General features: G+C 50.2%; 2 protein-coding genes across 13 annotated transcripts in view; one reads left to right on the top strand and one right to left on the bottom strand.

The window, feature by feature from the left end:
* Window positions 1–5,980, top strand: part of UBE2R2 (ubiquitin conjugating enzyme E2 R2) — a 96,874-nt gene extending 90,894 nt beyond the window's left edge. The window contains exon 5 of the mRNA XM_079926164.1: window positions 940–5,980. Coding sequence (XP_079782290.1) covers window positions 940–1,159 — 220 coding nt within the window. The 3' untranslated portion in view covers window positions 1,160–5,980. The remainder of the gene's footprint in view (window positions 1–939) is intronic.
* A 141-nt stretch (window positions 5,981–6,121) lies between these two features.
* The window catches only part of UBAP2 (ubiquitin associated protein 2), a 115,786-nt gene continuing 99,770 nt past the window's right edge, over window positions 6,122–22,137 (bottom strand). For 8 of the 12 annotated variants that reach the window (XM_079926145.1, XM_079926154.1, XM_079926156.1 and 5 more), the window contains 13 exons: window positions 19,210–19,249; window positions 16,934–17,117; window positions 15,960–16,029; window positions 11,581–11,776; window positions 10,710–10,801; window positions 10,498–10,545; window positions 8,037–8,115; window positions 7,608–7,813; window positions 7,238–7,337; window positions 7,046–7,153; window positions 6,834–6,901; window positions 6,575–6,754; window positions 6,122–6,490 (listed from right to left, as the gene is read on the bottom strand). In XM_079926145.1, the coding sequence (XP_079782271.1) occupies window positions 6,395–6,490; window positions 6,575–6,754; window positions 6,834–6,901; window positions 7,046–7,153; window positions 7,238–7,337; window positions 7,608–7,813; window positions 8,037–8,115; window positions 10,498–10,545; window positions 10,710–10,801; window positions 11,581–11,776; window positions 15,960–16,029; window positions 16,934–17,117; window positions 19,210–19,249 (1,467 nt within the window). In that variant the 3' untranslated portion in view covers window positions 6,122–6,394. Of the gene's footprint in view, window positions 6,491–6,574; window positions 6,755–6,833; window positions 6,902–7,045; window positions 7,154–7,237; window positions 7,338–7,607; window positions 7,814–8,036; window positions 8,116–10,497; window positions 10,546–10,709; window positions 10,802–11,580; window positions 11,777–14,078; window positions 14,205–15,959; window positions 16,030–16,933; window positions 17,118–19,209; window positions 19,250–22,137 lie in introns of all 12 variants that reach the window. The other 4 variants (XM_079926153.1, XM_079926157.1, XM_079926150.1 and 1 more) reach the window with 3 other exon arrangements.

Below are 22,137 nucleotides of genomic sequence, written 5' to 3'. Positions count from 1 at the left end.
GGGGAAATAGAATTAACTAAGATAGACAAGGTCTCTGCTCACATTCAGGGGCGCAAGGAGAACAACGGAAAAATGAACAAATGAGGAAGATGAGTAGGATAAGATGAAGGAATTACAAGATGGCTGCTTTAAGTTGGATTGTCCGAATAGGCCTCCTCTAAGGTGACATATAAGTTCATATCTGAGTGACAAGAAGCAGTCAACCGTATGTAGGGCAGAAGAGCAACTGGTCCTCACAGAAAAATCAACTAGGTATGTTTGCAGGTACTAAAAAACCCCCCGAGTGGCCTGAATGTTTTGGAATTGGAGAAAGTAATGGGTGGCGAGAATGAAGCGATAGGCAGGTGGATCGTGCAAGACTTTGGAATCCAACATAAGATATTTGGATTTTTCTCTAAGTAGGAGGACTATTGAGTTGATGGGACTGCATTCCGAGTTTAGTGCGGGAAGACAAGGCGGAAAACCTGAGGTGATTTCTGGCCAACCAGCATGTGAGGTGCATGGCTTTAAATGCCCTTCAGAAGGGTCTTTTTTTTTTTTTTTTTTTTTTGCGGTACGCGGGCCTCTCACTGTTGTGGCCTCTCCCGTTGCGGAGCACAGGCTCCGGACGCGCAGGCCCAGCGGCCATGGCTCGCGGGCCCAGCCGCTCCGCGGCATGTGGGATCTTCCCGGACCGGGGCACGAACCCGCGTCCCCTGCATCGGCAGGCGGACTCTCAACCACTGCGCCACCAGGGAAGCCCTCAGAAGGGTCATTTTTAAGTGTCCTTCAGAATGGTACCTGATGGGCTAGAACCTTTGGTGTAGTAGAGGGTATCTTATCAAAGATGCTTTCAGGTAGGTAGGTACTAAAGTTCAGAAACCAGTAAGGAATTTTGGATTGTTTAGGCCAATTATAAATCCATCTTCCAGAGACTTACATAAACTATCCTCCCTTCAGGAAACAGGTGTCAGCCACTAAAGCCGAAGCAGAAAAGGATGGAGTGAAGGTCCCCACGACCCTGGCGGAATACTGCATCAAAACTAAAGTGCCTTCCAATGACAACAGCTCAGATTTGCTTTATGACGACTTGTACGACGACGACATTGATGATGAAGATGAGGAGGAGGAAGATGCCGACTGTTATGACGATGATGATTCTGGGAATGAGGAGTCGTGACGTGCTCCTTCGAGGCCCCTGTACTGCCCTGCCGTCTCAGGCCAAAGGGAGGGGAGCAAGTGGGGACCTAGCAGTGGCCCCTCAGCAAAAACCTATCATGGGGGTGGGGAAAACAAACGGCTCCTGGTGACTCCCCTTATGGATCTCAGTTTGCTCCTTTTTATGGACCTCTTAACGGAGAGAAACTAATCCTCCACAGAATGTCTGAATTCTTGCATTCTTTACCCTTCCATCACTGTATTGATTCTTTTTTTTTTTTCTTTAAACTCAAACTCCCACCTCACTTCGTCTCTGCAAAGTGTTCACAGCAAAACACGTTTGGTCTGTTTTTAGATTCTTGAAGAATTAGTCTTTCATCAAGACGTTTAATGTGTTTAAAGCTGGGAACCCATCGGGAGTTCACAAGTGCTGCATATGCTGGGTAGCAAAAGAAAAAAAAAACCATAAAAGCCCCACAAAACATTTCTTAACAAAGCAAATTTGCCAAGTTTTAGCTGCTCATTTACCTTAGTGTGTGTGCATTCGTTCAGCCCCGTGGTGGTGAATTTTCTTTCCCTTCTTAAGGCTGGGGTACAGCAGGCGTCAGGGACTTTGTTCTGAACCTGTTGAAACGTGTTCCTAAGGGCACAGGGCCCTTCAGCCTAACACAGAGGCCTCAGCTACTCTGAGAGATCAGATTTTGTTTTTCGAAATCGATTGGGATCTAAAGCCTGAAATAAATATTCATACTTTACATAGAACTGATTGCTATTTATTTTGAAGGCAGAGTTATTTTTTTCCCCCAGGGAGTGGGGAGAGAGTGGGGATTAGTGTGTGTGTGTGTGTGTGTGTGTGTGTGTGTGTGTGTGTGTGGAGTCTTAGTGACGGGAACGAAGAGTTAAAATCACTATGCTGGTTTTGGTTGATGCTGCTGGGGGAAAAAGTCAAACTACTGGGGACCACTGTTGGGAGAGAAAACATCTGTTTTATATATTTAACATGGCCTTTCCCTGAAAGATACACTCTCACCATGAGGATTTTTTTTAAGTAGCGAGTTTTAATTACTTAGTATTAATACTAGGTGCATGTGTTAAGATTTTGGTTTTCATTGAGCTGCTTATACTGATAGTGGTAACTGTGGATATATGTGAGACATGCGTGACCGGTTCCCGCTTTTCTCACTGGATGTGACCTGGACTTTTCTCTCCTTTCAATGTGCTCGGGCTATGGAGTGCAAGCGGAAGTTGTGCATGGAGCTTTCCCCTGAGCTTCTTTGACTCTTCTGGCAGAGCCAAGGGAGTTGGCTGCAAGCAGTGTCTGGGCAACGCTAGATCTTCCTGCCACGCAATTGCTGCAGCCTTGATTTCCCCGGTGTCGATCGTGTGTTACTTCAATCAATACCGAGTTCCATCAGCCTTCACCAACCAGGGACTTCTTCAGTACTTGGCGATGATTTTTGTTTCTTATGGGGGCGGGTCAGTTCACAGGAGGGCAGTGTTCTTTCAGTGGGGAAAATACCGCTATGAACCTACTTCAGATCCCTGCGTGCTAGCGTTCAACTCCTTTTCTTCAGATCGTATAGCTCAGAAAGAACGAAAGGGTTGATGAGGGACAGAGGTAGGATGGACCCTAGGACACAGTCTGTGATACTTAGGTCCTTAGTTCCTCCTTCCTTTCTGATCTCAGGGTTTTCATTCGCTCTTCAAACTCTCCAAACATTTGCCAACTAATTCCCAGCAGCCTTCTCTGGAATCTAGTCTTAAAAAAGTGGGAATGTTGAACGTGCTAAGGTTCACATGGGACACTGTTGAGCCTGGTCCCAGAATCTGTCCAAACTCCATGGCCTACTTGCACCCCTGAGTCAAGCGACTCCAGTCAGATTCAGAGAACAGAGCAGCTCTCCTGTGACAAAACACCGAGTGCAAACTCTCATAGAAGGACGTTGAAACTAGTTTTTTGCCCCACACATACTCATAATGCTCTGATCACCCCCTATCTATCACTCCACACTCCCAAAACACACACGCGTGCGCCGCGTGCTTGGTCTTACGCTCTCTCGGAGCCCTAAAACTAAGCCTTTTCTCTTCCTGCCAAAGCGTCTCTCCCCCAGGGCAGGCCAGACTCCTTGGCACTGTGGGAGGTGCTGTGCTGCTCAGCCCTGTCGCACAGGCCCTGCTGGCCTCTGTTTTACGTTGACTCAGAGAGCCAGGTGGAGGTTGTACCTCTCAGCCTTTGGGGTGTTACTCTTCAGAGCTGGGTTTGCCTCTGATGAGAGTAGTCGTCAGTTCCAGAAAAGACTGGGGTGTGCTGATTTGCTAGGAGGTGGGACATTCTGATAGCTCAGACTGACTTGTAAAACCCAGGTGCTGGTTCCAGAGCTCTGTCCTGCGAACACATACTATGGCAAAAGAAAACTGAAGCACGTAACTTCTTTCGGGAGTGGAGATCTCAGGCTTAGGCCACAACCTTGTGAGTACAGTTGTGCTGATTATTTGGTGTAACATGAATTCAGGATCCATCCTGCATTTTTAGGTTCCTTTCGATTCTAGTGGAGGCCTCTGGACGCTCTTCAGGTCTGTGTATTTTGAGGCTGGGTGGAGAACGTACATTATGATTCTGTTGTTGCTTCTCGCAGTCTTCCCCTTTCATTTCACATCATTCCAGAGTTCTTTTTTCTATTAGCCGAGCTTTTTTGTAGTCCCTTCTTTCCTCTTCCCTGGTAATTATTTGCTTCTTTATTTGCTGGTTTCCTTATGTTTGGAAAATACATAGTAAGCGATTGAAGGGGAAAATGTGTAGTTCTCCACTGAAAATTAACTCTCTACCCTCCCACCCTGATTTTTAAAAAGGTTTACATTTACAAAGATTCAGATGCAATTTTCAACTATTCTGAAACCAGCAGGACACACCTGACTTTAATAGTTTTCTTAGCTGAAATTGTAGATGTTTTTCTTTAGTTTAACTTATGAGAAAAGATTATCTGATGCATTTTGTGTTCAATTTCCCCTTTAGTGGTTTATTTTTTGTCTTTTTCTGCCCATCTGTCTACTAATAAAATGTGAAATAAAATATACCTGTATTGCTACTTCCCCATGGGATGACCCTCTTCTTTTTTTGTGTATTAAAATTAAAAGGTGGTCTTAATACTTGCTCTGTTCCCTTGCAGATTATGCACAGGAGTCAGCTGAAAAACTAAAACAAAAACCAAATCTTGCTCACCTGCCTTTTGACAGTCTGCTCAACTCACCTCCTTGCAGAATAAATATCCCCAAATCCTTACCAGCTTTTAAGAAAGGTTATTAAAGACAAAGCCATTTGTTAACCTTAATTCTGAAATAGGGCACAAGCTGCCAGTATAAGTAGGTCGGTGAAGTGATGGAGGAGTGCTCCACTGCCCTCCTTACGCAAGTTTTTTGTTTTCATTGTCACTTGTCAACTTCCCGCTGCTAAAAGAAGGGATCAGAAAGCAATAGATCACATAATTTAGTAAGTTTCAGTTGTGGACACTTTTTTTTTTAAGCCAGCAGTGCTTGACCTATCTGATGAATGACCATTGATTTTGGAGGTCAAAAACAGACAAGGTAAAGACTGTACCCCCTGGGCTGGTTCTGGCACGCTGACTTGAAACGGGATGCTATAATGCCTCGGGCAACACCTCAAGGCCTTGAGCCAGCTGCCAGGCTGGAATACAGCTGCGCCTCAGACAAGCATGGAGATCTGCCTCCTGGCGGAGACATGTATAGTTTTACGGCCCCAGTTCCTTCTGGACTGGTGGCCTGGAATCAGGAGGGAGGAGCTTAAGAGAAGTCAGAATCCTGGCCCCAGGTGAATGGTTCCTTGGGACTTTCTGGAGCAGATATTTAGCCCAGGACCCACTTACCTACTTCACACCACCCTGGCTCACTAGTCTTCTGTCCCGCCACAGTCCTCGACGGTCAATCAAGATTGCATTTGGTTGATGAAGAGCAAAGGGCAGAGAGGTTTAGCTGTGCAAACTTAGGCCTGGAACTGTATTCTCAGAGTTCTTACCTTTGTTCCTTTGGAAAAGAAATTACCCTACCGTAATATCCTGTTGACAAGACCCTTTTAGAGACCGCCTTGTCCCCTAAGTCTGTTACAGAGTTGCAAGAAAAACAAAGGTAACCGTTGATAAGCACTGCCTGTCAGGAGGGTTAGCTACCTTGTCAGCTGCGTCCTTTACCTTTTCCCTCCCTGAATGCTGATTGTTTTGGGACAAGAGAAGGGCCCAGCAAAGCAAGGAATACCCACTGAAGCCCTAACACCCTGTTATCAGAAGCCTGTGACCATGGGAGCTCTACTTCAGCCCTGTGAAGTCCAGGGTCCCTGGAACCATAATGAAGATGGTCTCTGCCCTGAGCTCTCCCTGAGTCACACCACACAGAGAAAGTATGCTCTCAGAACTTTATTAGGTGGAGTTTGGGCAAAAGAGAAAACCTCTGAAACAGTCGCCCACCTGGTTCAGGACGACTGGAATAGAGGAGCCTTTGCTTGGAGACATGTTGTCACTGAGATGAAGGCATATCTTTGATTTTTTTTTTTTTAAAGGGGAGCTGACTGGCTGAGTATCTCTGAGCGCAAATTCAGATTATTTTAAAAATGGTCAGCCAGAGGAAGGCAAGTCTCTGGGGACAAGACCAGCTCAGAAGCCGAAGCCCCAGCTCTCTGTGGAGACAAACAGGTGCCACCTCTAAGGGGGGGGGGGGGGCGCAGGACAGGGCTATCTCTCTGCCATTCCCAGATCAAGGTTTGGAGGGAGGGGAACATGACAGATGACAAAAGGACCAGTTTCTCAAAAAGCAAGGGATAAAGTAATTACACAGGGACGAAAACTCAAAGAATGGTTTACAAGGGAGGGAGAAGGGAGGGAGATGAGCCGTGATTCTTCATTGGTACCTGACCCCAGTCCCCAAACTGCCTCCAGCCAGCCCTTCCAGATGCTGCCCACCGGGGGGGCTCTGTAGAAGGCCTGAAGGCAGAAGGGGGGAAGGGGGCTGCTGCTGCTACAGCAGGAAGGGGCTTGAGTGGGGAGAGGAGCAGCTGCTCCCCCCTCCCCCAAGCCTTCTACCACATTTACAAATACATACATAAATACATTACATACAACAGGGAGTCTGGGAGGCAGGCTCCCCACAGAGGCTCGGCTGACACGTCTCAGAAACTCTGGGGAGGGTGCCGGGCTCTGTGCGCTCTCCTGCCCGGGGTAGGCCCCGCCCTGGCCCCCCAGCTCTTCAGGGTTCAGTTTGTCCAGTATGGAGAGGTGCCGTAGGCAGGTTTGGAGGCTTGTGACTTGGGCTGCAGGGAGCTGGGCTGGCTGCGCTGACCCGCGCCGCTCTGAGGAGGAGGAGAGAAGGCTGTCAAGGCTGCAGCGGAGCCCCCAGCCCAGGGCAGGATGGCCGCCTGCTCCACCGGGCTCACCTGAGCGTCCTGTGGGAGGTGGTGGTGCAGCAGCTGTGAGTGAGGCTGCTGGTGGGCGGGCAGGACGTGCACGAGCGGTGAGGGCGCGTAACCGGGGCCCAGGGGCCCAGGGGAGCCCAAGGCCGAGGGCAGGCTGAACGGTGGTGGGGTCCCTGCGTGAAATCCCTGCCTGTCGAAAGTCTGCAGGGCAGAGAGACGACAGTGAGGCTCGCTTGGCAGCACTCTGCCAGCCCTCCCGCCAGTGCCGGCCCTCCCTCACCTGAGTCTTGCTGTAGACGGACCCAGTCACGTCAGGGAGGCCGGGGCCGCTCGAAGACGCCGACACTCCTAGAAGGAAAAGCAGCTGTTCCCACATCAGCTGGCCCCAGCGCCAGCCTCCCCCCGCTCCAGGGGCCCTCTGGGGCAGCCTCGCCTGAGAAGGAGTCAGGGGAGGAGACGACTGCTCTGGGCCGCAATCCTGGAAAGGCCTACCTTTGCCAGGCCCAGAACCTGCAGACTTGCTCTGTGCCTGCGATGATCCACCATAGCCACCCTTGGTGTAGTCTCCCGCCGCCGCCCCCTGGCTCACGTCATCATAACCTAGCACGGCAGGGGACAAGAGGCACGTGTGAGCTAGGTGAGCCTGTCCTTCCCGTGCCTCTCCGTGGCGGAAGCACCCCTCACCTGCGCTGTAGCTGTGCTGGCCATAGCCACTGGCCTGCTGGAAAGGGGTGGTGGGGCTGCTGAGGCTCACACCGTGCTGCTTGGCTGAGGCCGGGGGGACCTGGTGGCAGGCAAGCAGGAGAGGCATTAGTAGGGGGACAGAGCTGGGGGAGCAGGTCACCCCGGCTTAGCCTCAGGCAGTTCGTGGCACAACCACTAGGGAGGTGTCTTCAGTAGCGCAACACGCTAGATCTCAAAACAGATGGGAAAGGAACCTCGCCCCCAAGCCGGACTCATTCCTCAAGGCCAGGTGACACTCTGAGTGGGGACCTGTCCCTCCCTCCCTGCTTCCGTTCCCTGGAGCTGGAGTAACACCCCCCTGAATACTCACAAACACGGTGGGCCCATACTGGAAGGCACTGGGTACGCCTGTATAGTAGGGGAGGCCAGTGTAGCTGTAGCCAGGTGGCAGGGCAGGGTTCAGAAAGGGCTGCTGGGCTGTGTGGTGGGCCTGGGACTGGCTCTGCTGGGGCTGAGCCAGGGTGGTGGCAGGTGCAGGGGACGCAGAGTCTCCTCGGCCAAACTTTGTGACATCACCTGGGAGAAACGGGGCACTGAATCCAGTCACTGCCCCCTATCCAGCCAGGAAAAAGCCAGACTGGTCCCCGTGAACAGGAACAGGCCTGGCTGCCAGCACAACAACAGGAAGCCGGTAGGTCTCTGCAGCCCTTCTGCGTCTGTTTCCAGACTCCCGGGATGAGCCACAGGCCAGTCCGATGAGCACTCCGCCCCCATGCCTAACCCCCTGAACAAGACTAACCTGAATAGGGATTATTAGCAAGGCTCCCATCTCGACTGGCGAGGGCTGCGGGTGTAGCGAAAGGAATCCCATAGTAATCCTAGGAGAGACCAGAGAGGTTCAGTCAGCACAAGAGCCTCACCCCACTCCCAAGACAGCAGAACCTGCAGGCAGTACGGATGCTCCAGGCAATGCCACATTCCCCAGGCCGACCAGACCGCAGGGACGTCACAGGCACACCACCAGAGGGCAGCACTCACAGAGAATTCAAAACAAATGGTGCCGGTCAGAGCTGTGCAGTGTGGCAGGCACACAGCATGTAGACGCACTGACCGATCCCTCAGCCTTCCCCGGGCAGAGCCAGCGGAGGCCCAGTCACACACATCCATTCTACATCACAGATGGATGCTGGTGAATGTCATGGGCCAAACCAACTCTCCTGGCTTCTCCAGTGAGAGGGATTCTGAAGGGCAGCTAGGAAAGTTAACAGGACAAGGAGAAACCTGAGGAGGAGGAGGGGCCAAAAGGGTTTAACAGGGGTCAGGTCCTGAGCTAGGAGAGACCGCCCACTCTGCCCTGGCAACGCTGACATTGCACAGGAGTCAGGACAAGCGTGGATGCTGAGGCAAAACACAGTGGAGCTCTATGAAGAAGGGGAGGCCTGCCCTGACCCTCACCCACCGCCCAGGGCTCTGGCAGCCCTGGACATACTACACCCCGGTCCTCTGAGCCGAGGGAAAGCCCTCCTGCTTTCCTCGTGGGCAGCAGTGTCTAGGAAAGGCACCTACAGCCTCCTTTGGCCCCATCTCCCAGACACCTCCAGGAAACCCACGGCACCCTCAGACCAGAACCACAACAGAAGGCAGGGCTAGAAAAGCACAGTTAGTAGAACACGAGCGGGGACAGGCCTGGAGGAAGCCCAGGAGGGGGAGCTCTTTGACACAAGAAAATCCAAAGGTGGAAATGAGGCACAAAAGTATCAGAATCTAAGAAATAACCAAAGGGGAAAATGAAAGAAATGCATCTCAAAAGGCAGGCTCAGAGGTGATTGCTTCTAAGGCACAAAAAGATTGAAGCAATATGCAGCAGCCCAGGATGATTCCCAGGGCTAGAATCCCACTGAGTCATTCCTAGGGGCCCAACCAGGCACCACCTTCAGACTCATTCAGGACCACCTCCTGCATTCCATCTCTGATGCCCTGGGGCTCCTGGCTGCAAGGTTTCCTGAGTGTCAGGGGGACTAGGGCCGCTTCTGGTTTCCCTGCAAAGCCCTAGGGCTTAAGGCATCCCCAGAAACCCTAAGTTCTGTTTTCCACTCTAGAAATCTGTCATCATGTCCTCAATATCCTTTCTGGGCCCTCCAGGGACATGGGCAGCAGCTGGAAAGTCCCGCAGGCCCCTTGAGCAGTAGTGTGATTGGCTGCTGGTTTGCACACTGGGGAAGAGCTGCCCAGCTACCAACCTATGGAAACATTCCAAGCAGATGAAAGGGTCTTCTGAGAGACACGAGCATCAGCCACTGGGGCCTGGGAGGTAGAGGTGGTGCCTGCAGCTCCCTGAGCTCTCTGTGGCCAGCCCAAGAGGGGCTAACACCAGTGGAGAGGAGTCTGAGGAAGGACACCTCACCTTCACTTGGGGAAAAGGAAAGACCATACCCAGGAGAGTTGACATCGGGGTCCAAATAGCTATTTACTCCCAGACAATGTGACAGATGCCCTGGTCTGCTGCAAATGATCAGGAGTCTGGGAAACGCCAGACCAAGAAGGGGGTACAGGAGCCTGCAGGCTGTCCGGGCAGGGAGCGTGCCTCATCCTGTACCTCTTCTGCACTGCAGTCCTGCTCACGTGGCCATCCCAGAGAAGGCCCAGTGCTTCATCCTGGTAGCAAGGGCCAGAATAAAGAGGCAATGCTGCCCTCAGAGTGAGACTGCAGCAACCAGAGAGATCCTGGGGCCAGCGTTCTTATACACGGGATGGCAGGCTAAACCCAGAAGGGCCCTTAAAGACTACTGGCTCCAGCCACTCACTCAGAATAACAAAGCTGCCATCACGAGCATCACCAATGGCTACTTCAGAAGCCAAAAACACTAGATGGTACTTCGGAGAGCACTTTTTTAATAAAAAGTCTAGGGGCACGTAAGCAGCGCCACGTCCTGTTTGTTTGTTTGTTTTGGTGGGGGGAGGGGTGGAACTTGAGGGAAGAGAAGGACCCACGTTTGGTAGGGACACTGCCTACTGGGGCCCCAGGTCCCAATGATCTTCAAGATCCCCAGGCACGAGCGCAGGACGCTCGAGTGCCCAGGCTGTAGGTGCAGCAGGCACAACCACCAGATGGAAGCAGCTTTCTCAGCTGTGGTGCTGAGGGAAGTCCTCAGGCCGAGTGTCCTGAAGGCCAGAGAGGGTAGCAGTCACGGCCGCGCGGGTGAGATGCGCGAGACTCAAGAGTCTGAATCCCCCCGGCCACCAGCCCAAATCCCACTCACCATCGGCAGCCGTGACTGCAGCATCTGGAGCTCGTCATAGCCATAAACCTGTGTGAGGACCAACAAGGCTGTTAGATGCCCTGCCTTGACGGAGTCTAGCTGGAGAAACGCCCGGGATCCGAGCGGCAGAGGTGGGCTCAGGGAAGGAGCAGCAGCAACCCAAGGCCCCCAGGTCCTGCCGGGGGCCGGCCCAGAGCCCCACGTGCGCTCACCGGGTAGGCAGGAAGCAGTCCTCCGGGGCCCACGAGGTACTGGCTGTGCAGCAGGGGAGGCGCCCCCTGGGGCAGGCTGGGGGGCGCTTTGCCTGTGAAGGCAAACTCAAATGGAGTGAAGGGGCCACCACAAGGGCGAGATTCCTCACGTACTGTGGGCACGGCGGGTGTCGAGCCCACTGTCACGGTGCCGTCCCAGACGAGGCCACGGGCAAGAGGGGAGGGCAGCAGCCGAGAGAAACGGAAGCCATGCTAGGGGGCGGGGGCGACAGAGCACGTGCCACCACATCCAGGCTGTGTTACCAGAGGGGTCCGCGCCCTGCGGCACAAAACACCGCCACCCTCTCCTGAAGGCCGCACTGCGCCGAGAGGGCCCGAGCAGCAGGAACCGCCTGCCCCTCAGAACAAAGCAGGCCGGGCAGCGCCAGGAGAGGCACAGCTGGGCCAAAGGCGGGTGAGCAGTCGCTACCAAACCACAGTCTGCCCGGGTCTGGCTGCCAGGCAGTCACAGCAAGAGCAGAAGAGCCCACGAGAGCTGCTCCGTCATCTCAGCTCCAGGGATGAGCGAGGACAGAAAAGAATGGGGAGCTACGAGCACAAAGGCTGCCAGGGATCTGCCCAGGGGAGCGTGCCCCCAGACACTGATTTCAGAATCACCCAGAACCTGGCCCCCACATTAGCTCTGGAAGATCCGGCCTCAAGAGGTGAGTGGAACAAAGATGACAAGCAAGTGGCGGCACAGCCGGAGGGAGACTGTGAGCTTCCGATGCTCGTGGACCCCCCCAGGCCTGCCCGCCTCGGCCTCCTCCCGGGAAGCAGAAAAGCACCTTCGAGGGGCGGGGGAGCTGGAAAGGCCCCGGGGGGCACACACCTGAGGTCACCAAGGGCGTGGCCCTGGCACTGCTGCTGGGGGCACTCACAGCGGTACCGCCCAGGCAGAGGCTGTTGACCGTGTTCATGCTGCTTGGCAGGCTGAGCCCTGAGGACGCGGCACTCGAGGCACAGGTTGCTGCCGTTGAGAAGGTGGCTGAGGACTGGAGGGAAGGGGCGCTCTCCACGCCGGCATGCTGGCAAGACAAAAGCCAGGACACATGGATCTGGGGGCAAAGCACAAGAGTGCACAAGAACCGGCCTGGCCTGTGTGCCCGCAGTCTCAGATGGACCAGTGTGCTCACCGTGGCCTCTCACACTGCAGCCACAGTAGGCCATTGGGACACAACTCATCAGCTGAGCTTTCAAGACCATTAAAATGGAGATTTACGACCAAAAAACCCTCCTAAAAAATCATTAAAGTTGCTCAGGCTTTGGTAAGTGAAACAAAGCACAGACACAAATGAGCACAGAGCATCTCAATATGAGGGGAAAAGCTACCTCACAGAAAAGCAAGGAGCCTCAGGAGAGTCGAGCCTGTGGCCACAAGCAGCCCAACCCAAGTCAGAGCCTTCCTGGCTCCTCTGACCTGAAGTCACAGGTGGCCAAGAGAGGCCTTTGCTCCAGGATCTGGTGACACTTTGTGGGTCACCAGGGACTACCAAGCAGGGCCCGGCCCGGCCCGGCCCTAGGCCTGCCCGACAAGAGCCACCGAGGAAAGAAGGGCAAAGCCTAGCAGAAAGCTGTGAAGAGCCTGAGTGCCAAGGGTCCTGCCCAGCTGCTAGTAAACGAGGCATCAGGAAGGGCTTCAGGGGCTGAGGGGTGGGTGGAAGAGATACACCTGGCTGGGCAAAGCAAGGGTCAAAGAGGGAGGAAAAGGCTCTGCAAGACTGAGACCAGCCTCCAAATCAGAACTTGTGCGCAACAAAGAAGCCGGGAAACTCCTGGAGGGGAAGCTGAAGAAGCGAAGGACCAGGAGAAAGGGGGCCCCCGTGTGCTCTGCTTTCCACGGCACAGACGGCGCCGTGCGGGTCCCAGCCCCGCGGGCCGCCCTGCCCACCCGAACACTAGTATCCAGAATCGGCTCAGCAAGTGAAGACCGCTGAAATTATGGTCTTCTGGGGCTCCTCGGGACTCCTGCCCCTTCCGCCTAGATGGACAGACAGAACCAGGAAGACGAGAGCCCAGGGTAGGGCCAGGGCTGCCCAGCACCCATTCCACGGCCCCCTGCGTGGAGCCAAGGGCACCCGCCACAGGATCAGGAACGGCTCTGACCACCGCACTGTGATGGTGGCACTGGCCACACAACCTTTCAACCACAGGATTAAAAAAAGAAAAAAAAAAAAAAAAAAGAACATTCCCAGACTGGGGAGTATGAGGAATCCACGGGAACTCCAGAGTCACTCAGCAAGCCTCTCCTACTTCAGTGGACCCTGGCGGCGTGTCTGTATCTGCCCCCTCACCTCTCAAATCTGTGAGGGAGACAAGCTGCTGGCTCGCTCGGACCATCCGACGGGGCTGCCACTCAGCCCCTCAGATGGGCCCAGAACAGCACAGCTGCACCAAACCTTCCACAGAACACGAAGGGCAGGAGAATACACTAGATTTCCTTTACAGACAAGGTAGGAAAGACCTGGCTGTGACAGACTATGATATATCCGACTATTCAAAAATCAATTCATAAAATGACAAACCTAGGAAAAATATTTGCACTTCCCATCACAAAGGGCTACCTACTACAGAAATGAAGACCACAGACCTGACAGGACAATGAAAAATGTAAACAGCTCACCCAAAAATAAATTAATGGCTTTCCAATATATAAAATAGATGTTCAAGCTCTTTCGATTAAACACTATACTGACAGGTCATTTTTCTATTAACACATTGGAAAAATACAAATATTTGGTAACATCATTTCAGGAGGACGTGGGGAAAGAGGACATTTCATTCTTTGCCAGTGAGATCTAAGTGGGTTAAAATCACTATGCAGAGCAATTTGTATAAAATGACAAATGCCTAGCAATTCCACCTCCAGGGTTTACACTCTAGACACAGCTGCACACGTGAAACACATGCAGAAGGTTATCCACCGTTGTTTGTACAGGCACATCTCATGTTCTTGTGCTTCTCAGATACTGCGTTTCTTACAAAGTGAGGGTCTGAGGCAACCCTGGGTCAAGAAAGTCTATCAGCACCATTTTTCCAACAGCATTGGCTCACTTCCTCTCTCTGCGTCACATTTTGTTAATTCTCACAATATTTCAAGTCTTTTCATTATTATATTTGCTATAATGATCAGTGACCTCTGATGTTACAAATGCAAAAAGATTACAACTTGCTCAAGGCTCAAGTGATGGCTAGCATTTTTAGCTAATAATGTATTTTTAAATTAAGATATGTTGTTTTTGTAGACATGTTATTGCACACCTTAACAGACTACAGTATAGTGTAAACAAAACTTATATGCACTAAGAAATCAAAAGATATATGACTCACTTTCCCACAATATTCCCACGGTGGTGGTCTATAACTGAACCCACAGTATTTCCAAGGTATCAAGACTGAAAATGGCCCTAAAGTTCCATCAGAGGAGGCCTGATTAAATAATGTAATGCAGCAGGGCTGTGAAAAAAGAACAAAGAACTCTGATTCAACACAGAAACCTCCTGAAGCTACACTGTTAAGTGAGGGGAAAAGATAAAGGACACTATGTAGAGAATACTCCCATTTATATTACAGGAAAAGAAAAAGGGCAGAAGGAAAACTGCTATGTATGCATTTTATGGGTTTATAAAATACAAACTAGAGGATCAAGAAAATAGGAGGAAAAGGCGTACAACCAAGTAGAAAAGAGACAAAAACTTTTCAGTATATATCTCTTTATGTCTTTCGTTATTGAATCTGTGACGATGTTAGCAATTGTACTAGGTGATTCTGGCTGTGGCCATTGGGACTGTAAGATTTGGGGTTTCCTGCTAAGACACAGAGTGCAGCTAACCCATGAGAGCAAGAGCTCTGGGCTCCAACACACAGTGCCCGGAACAGGAGGCCAGCTCTGCAGGGCTCACAAAGGGAACATCTCAGGGCTCCCACTGGCCAAACAGGAGGCACTGGCTGGTGGGCAACTTACTCCAAGGGCAGAGATATTCACACCAATCTCTGCTATGAAGACAGTGATCTATGTGTTTTTAAGACAAAGAATTATGTGTAAACTGATTTCACTTGGAAAGCTAGAGTATGAAAGCCACGATGTTAGCCAGGTCCTGATAAAGGATAGGACCTGAATCTTCCATTGCTTCATTCTACAGCGAAAGATTCGACTTCTTCTTCAGAGGAAACCAATTTCCCCCCGTTTCCCGACTCTCCCGTTCATCTGCACCCAAAACTTCCTTCCCTACTTGAGGAACCATCTACTTCCACCTTGTGGAAGCCTGCTGTCTCCCAGCAGAGGGACACTGTGCTCTCTCCAGGCACCTTTCCTTCCACGTTCCAGCCTCCCCGGCTGCTAGCACAACACCCGCCTGCTGCCCTGCCTCCTTGCATGGCCCGGCTGCCAGCCCTCAGCCCGCTCGGTCTAGACCGAGTCCTACCCAAGACCACGCTCCCAGCTCCACAGCTCAGAAGCCGCACCTCAGCAACCACCATCTAGGTCACTCTTCAGCGCACCAGGACACTCGCCCGCTTGTGCTTCCACTCTTGCCTCTCCATACCCACACTTCCTTCTTCAACAGCAACCTTCCCAAAGCCTCTGCCTCTGAGCTGGGGAAGATGGCCTGAGACGGCAAGAGTGAAGTCTCCACGACCACCAGCAACCTGGAATGCAGTTACACTGACTGGGCTGTCAGTCTCAGAGACACGCGAGCTCTCCCTTTCCTTTCAAGCACTCTCCCTACAGTGGGCTTCACAAAGTAACAGAGCATTCCCCAGGAACACTGCTCTTGATTAAACTTGACTTTTAGTAGAGGCCATGCGGAAGTTAGCAACGAGTCTACTTTCCTCTACAAAACTTGCAAAGACCTCAACATAAGAAGCCCCAGCAAATAAAACCAACCCTGCCAGGTAGAAAGGTCTCCTATCATGAACAGGGAGCTCAGTGAGTTCTTGGGAACAAATTCACCACCTGACAGCCCTGCCAATCATCTATCAGGTATGGAGAACCAATTCTTCCACAGAGACATGGACTTAGGAAGCAAGATGTCCTCCATGTTGCCTAGGAAATCATCTGTTCAAACCATGTACCTAGATGGAGACATTACAGCCAAGCTATTAGAGTATTTCAGATATTTAAAATCCACAAACTAAAGCCCCACCTGCACATGACTAAGCTCCAAGCTGGCTAAGCAGGGTGCTGGGCGAGGGAGCAAGGAAAACACTTACCGTGTGTGACGTGCTGGTGGAGAGCACCGTGTGCGCAGAGGATAGGCTGCTCTGGTGGCCGGAGAGAGAGCTGGAAGACAAGGCAGAGCCCCGCGTGTGCACCCCCCGGCACTCCACTCGAGGGACCCACGCGTCTAGGAGGGCTGCACATGAGCTTGCCCATCCCTTCACATCCTTCCTTCCATGTGGCCTTGGAACCCAGTCCAGGTGCTCTGTGGTCAGAAATGATCTAAAGGGTCACTCACCATGAGGATCTGGGACATCCTGCCCTAGGAAAGCTACAGAGCCAGCTCAGACAACTCTAACCATTTGCTCTGCAGACTGTAAATGCTAAGAACAGGATTGCACTAAGAACACAGCCAGCCCCAGAGACCCCATTATATTTGTGTGTGAGGGAAGAAAGTTCCTATGTTCAACCCCACATGCCAGAGACAGAGCTTGAATTCCCATCAAATGCAGAACTCAAACCAAACGCTTTTGTTCCTGGCTACAGGAGGAAAGAGGAGAAGTCTACTCAGAAGACAGGGTAAGGACCAGACAAATCCCATTCTCCTGCACCCTGTTCTGATAACTTGATCTCTGACACCACGACAAGTGCGAGGCAGTGACCTGCTCAGAAAACCCCCAGCACTCTCACCCCACATCACAGCAACGCGGCCCAGAATGCGGAGGAGAGACAAGGTTCGGGGCACCCTCCTGAGGGCTGAAGAAGAGTAGCAGTGACCCCTTGGACCCACCTGATTCCCAGGGGACCCAGGGCTCTGTGACAGCAGGGGCATTACAGGACAGCAAGGCTTTCACACTCGGTGCCTGTGAGACCCTACCCAGCCACCTACGCTGCGGCCCTACTGCAAAAGGCCAGGACGTCATGCAGGGAGCAACAGTGGGTTCTGCTCATGGGAACAGCCATGTAGAAGGGCTCCAGGACTTCGCCCCCGTGTGCCTCAGACTCTGGGCCCGTATTTTCCACATACCTGCTAAGCTGAGAGAGGGGGCTGCTGGACAGGTCACCAGGCTGGGACAAGGAGGGCAGAGCGGCAGTGTGCTGGGGTACAGAGGGCAGAAGTGGAGTGCAGGAGGTGGTGCTGGGCAGGGAGCCCACGGATGGGAGGGCGGAGGGAGGGTCTGTTGTCTTTGGAGCTGGAACAGATGAAGGAGCTGTAAGAAACAGATCTGTTTAGCGCCAGAACCAACCGTTAAGTGTCAGAAATATGCTCAATGTTTTGTGACACGTCAGGCTCAGTTGAGACATATACAAAGTTACATCCCTGGGGAAAATGCACAAGCATGCCACAGGTAGGCCCTTCTCTGTCTGCTGCGACTATGGAGAGGACTGTCAGAACACAGGTCCCAGGCAAGGAGAGAAATGACATCTTTACCAGCATACACAGCCCCTCTGGGGTGAACATACTCCTCCCAACTAAAGGAACCCGACCCTGAGCCACACCCAGAAAGGGAAAGAGGCTCTAAGTTTGACAAATACAGTTACAACATGAGCACAGCAAGGGACAGTGAAAATCTGGTAGGCGAACCACCCAGGGGTTAGGTCTGCTTCTATCAAATCAGGCTGACTTTGTGAAAGGTCACAGACAGTTTAGGGCAGGAAGGGGTTGATAGCCCAGGGTACATATACTGTGGAGAGCTACACAGGCCTAAAATCTGCAGAAGACACCCCTGCTGTCCACACCTACTTTCAAAAGCGCAGTGAGCACTTTCTTCGCATGTGCTTGAACAGAACAGACCTCAGAGCACACAAACGCACACGTTAGGCTTTCAGAAGAGCATGAATGCGATCAATCCTAGCTGCAGAAAAGACTCAGTTTTAGTGCCATCCACACATACAACTCAGATATGTGCTTGGGAATAAAGCATCATTGTCTTTTCCAGTTAGGAGGTGGCAGCACCTTTCCTTGGGAGGCCCTGGGAGTCCAGGGGACACACACTAGTCTCTAAATGGAGGATAGTTCGAAAACCAGAACAGACAGCAACAGGGCAACACAGCACAGTCAGTTCTTAAGAGTGGTCTTCACAACCCTGAGGCTTGTTTTTTACTCACAGTCCTTCCCAAATGACACCTGTTCTTACAGAAACTAGATAAACACACCATAGATGTCCCTGGCCCCAAACTCACCTCCCTGAGTGTCGGATCACGTTAATGACAGGTTCACAGAAAGCCTCTCAAAGAACGTGTGTTTGTATGAATTTGAGTGTGTATGTGTGTGTGTGTGTGTGTGTGAGACAGAGAGAGACAGAGAGAGAGAGAGAGAGAGAGAGAGAGAGAGACGGTTGGAGAAGAGAGCACAGGACATAAAAACCTATCTAAAACGTGCACTATGTTTTACGGTCATTTCACATCTCATTATCTCACTTAAAATCTCCAGTACACCTCTATGTGCTCTCGACCCCATGCCTGGACAAAAGAAACTTCCCACTACGGCTTGTGGAATTCATACTTCCTGTGACACCAGTGTTCTCAGAGCTACCCACGTTATCACATGTGTCATTTCAATTCCAACTGAGGCCCACTCCTGGTCTGGCAAAATCCCATGGCCACTCTCCAAAAATTCCTAAATAAAGAGGGTCTTTTTGACTTCCATACCGATAGTGGATACCCATTTGCTTTACTGAATGATGAATGAAAATCAGTTTCATTTTAGACTATGATCATAACCATAGATAAATTAGCTAAGAACAAAGGAAACAACTAACGGGGATTCACCTACACTATCTCCAGTGATCACTGAGCTGTGCTGGATGTGGAGGGCCCCCTCCTTTTCTCCCAAGTGTTTATAGTGAGCAACATTTTATCTCTCTTCCTCACAATGTCTTTCCTGAACTAGCATGCCAATTTCTGCTTGAAATGTCTTTCACATTATTGAAGTGAGAGCCCTCCGAGCATCCTGGAACCTGGGCCTCTGAGCCAAGCATCTTTTAAATCCAGCCTACACTCTACACTTGGGGGTGCAGTCTGACAAGGGCAGAATAATACAATACCTCCTTCTTGCTGTGGATATAACATTTCTAATAATACCATCAGCTCCAACCTGGTCACGGGGAATCTCTATCTAAACTCTAAACGCAAAGAAATGATGCCAACGATGGATCAGACACAGCTCTCAGAAAAAATGTAGAAGGACTATTTTTGCAGAATTAGCCATTGGCCAATTGTTTTCCCATCGCATTAGCTACGCTCTTTTTCTGTCTGTGGTTTCCACCAGCCACGACAAGAATAGTTAGCTCACATACTTACTGTCTACTGTCTGCTGACTTCGACTACCACCATGTCCATTCTGTAAGAAAGAGAAAAGAAAGTAAACCTGCAGAATCAAATGACAACCTAGATGACTTTCTACGGGATTTAGCCACAAACATATGAAGCATTATGAATTAAGCAAAGAACTATGGCCTATTTTGTTTTGTTTCTTAATAAAAGGAGAGGCAATACAACAAATTCTTAATAAATCTCAACAAGCTGACATTTTTTTTAAAACAAACTGGGTATTTAAGGAAGTAACAAGGATAAAACATAAGACCAAAAGCACAGGAAGCAATGAAACAGTCCTAAAAATTATTAAGCCATAGGAAGGACTTAGGAATTCTCATTATATTGAAATCTCCACAAGCCTTCCTGTCTCAAGCACATTCTGTCTCCTGAGTACCCCCCATACAAGAAAGAAAATGTTTCCAAATTATAACAAAGATAACTTTCATACAAGGAATTATCATATTTTATATTATTAACAAAATGGTTCTCAGAGAAAGACGTTACTTTGAAACATGTTTTTTTCTGAACTGGGTGGGGAAAGAGTGAGTTAGGACTGTTTGGTAGTCAGTCCCAAAAAGAACAGAATCTGAAAACAACTGGTTTGAGTTAACCATAAAGCACTTCACTGGAACCTTCTCACAGAAGGAGGCATCCTCACAAGGAAAACTTTACTTCCACAGACTGGGTGGGGAGACCCGGCAAAGAGTGATTGACACTGGAACCTATTGGGCTCAGACACTGGTCCTGGATGGAAGAAGGAAGCTGAGGAAATAACCTTCTCACAAATGTCAAAACTACTTAAAAAAAAAAGACAAACCTTATAGCTTTTGACTCTGCCTTAACCAAAATCCAGTACAATTTCTGCTCATAAAATCTTAATTTACAACACATTTTAGTCTTAAAACAATGAGATTATTTACAAGAAATGTAGACAATAAAACAGAACTGCTAGGAAAAAACAAAACGAGTTAAAAGACTGAAGTCAGAGAAAGGGAAACACCAATATACAAAGACAGGTGGAGAGCAATCAAAGTTCTACTCTTTTGCCTCCCTCTCAACAGGGGTTCACTATTCAGTAAATACATACACATGACATCAAGCATGTGCAGCCAAGACAGCACAAACCCTGACATACAAAGTCTTCTCAAAACTACACCAGAGGGCTTCCCTGGTGGCGCAGTGGTTGAGAGTCCGCCTGCCGATGCAGGGGACACGGGTTCGTGCCCCGGTCCGGGAAGATCCCACATGCCGTGGAGCGGCTGGGCCCGTGAGCCATGGCCGCTGAGCCTGCGCGTCCGGAGCCTGTGCTCCGCAACGGGAGAGGCCACAACAGTGAGAGGCCCACATACTGCAAAAACAAACAAACAAAAAACAAACCAAAAAAACTACACCAGACAAAAAAAAATAGAAAAGGGGAACGAAACAGCTGCCATCATAACTTAGGAACACTTCATCCCACCTAGAAAATCATTTTTTTAATTTATTTGGCTGTGCCTGTTCCCTGACCAGGGATTGAACCCGGAGCCCCTACATTGGCATCGTGGAGTCTTAGCCACTGGATCACCAGGGAAGTCCCTAGAAAATCATTTTTAAATACAAACAACGAAACAACAAGGTCCTACTGTATAGCACAAGGAACTATATTTAATATCTTGTAATAATCTATAATGGAAAAGAATCTAAAAAAGAATATATGTGTATAACTGAATCACTTTGCTGTATACCTGAAACTAACACAACATTGTAAATTAACTATACTTCTATTAAAAAATATTATAAACAAAACCAAAACACTCCACAAACAATGGACAAATTGACACAACAAAGGAGCCATATTATTTGGGATGGGGGAAATTCTAGGCAGAAGCATGGTGGGAACAAAAATAAAGTATCAGATGATCGGGAGAGATCAGAAATCTGGTTCAATGAGCTGAGCAAGAAACGAGGTGAACAGTGATACAGACAAGCAGAACAAGAGGTAAAGTTAGAGCTGGAACTGAGATGTCATGGAGATGACAGATTTAAGCACACAGTCTGATTTATGTTTTAGAAACTATAGACCAGCACGTTCCAAGGCAACGGAATATATTTTTTTAATTATTTATTTATTTTTGGCTGCATTGGGTCTTTGTTGCTGTGCGCTGACTGTCTCTAGTTGTGGTGAGCGGGGGCTACTCTTTGCTGCGGTGCGTGGGCTCCTCATAGCAGTGGCTTCTATTGTTGCGGAGCACGGGCTCTTGGCGCACGTGGGCTTCAGAAGCTGTGGCACGCAGGCTCAGCAGTTTTGGCTCGTGGGCTCTAGAGTGCAGACTCAGTAGTTGTGGCGCACGGGCTTTGCTGCTCCGCAGCACGTGGGATCTTCCCGGACCAGGGCTTGAACCTGTGTCCCCTGCATTGGCAGGTGGATTCTTAACCACTGCGCCACCAGGGAAGCCCGGGAACAGAATATTCTGCAATAATGGAAATACTGTCTGTGTGTGCTTGGTCTTATATTGTAGTGACTAACCATATCTAGACAGTCAGCATTAAAATGTGGTATGTCTGAGAAACTAAACTTTTAATTGTGTATTTAATTTAAATAAACTACTACATGTGGCTAGTGGTTGCCATGTCGGAAATCACAAAAATAAACTTCTTAAAGAAGATATATGAAGAATACACGGCTTTTTAAAAACATGTAAACCAAGAAAGGCAAATACAGGTGGAAAATGAGAGCAACAAAATTTTGTATAGTAGAAAGCAGATTCCAGAGAGTAACTCTGACTTAGCTGACCGGGTAAAGCCAAATCATAAGCAACCAGTAGGGAAAACCAGAAAACCACTCAACTGACATCAAAGAACCACACCAAGCAACTCAGTACTTATATATATCACATAACTTTGGAAGTGGGTATGGAGGTAGGGCTAAACATA

This window comes from Stenella coeruleoalba, assembly GCF_951394435.1.
Source record: "Stenella coeruleoalba genome assembly, chromosome: 7".
Lineage (NCBI taxonomy): Eukaryota > Metazoa > Chordata > Mammalia > Artiodactyla > Delphinidae > Stenella > Stenella coeruleoalba.
The sequence above is the reverse complement of the archived record's forward strand: the minus strand, read 5'-3'. Positions and strand labels throughout refer to the sequence as shown.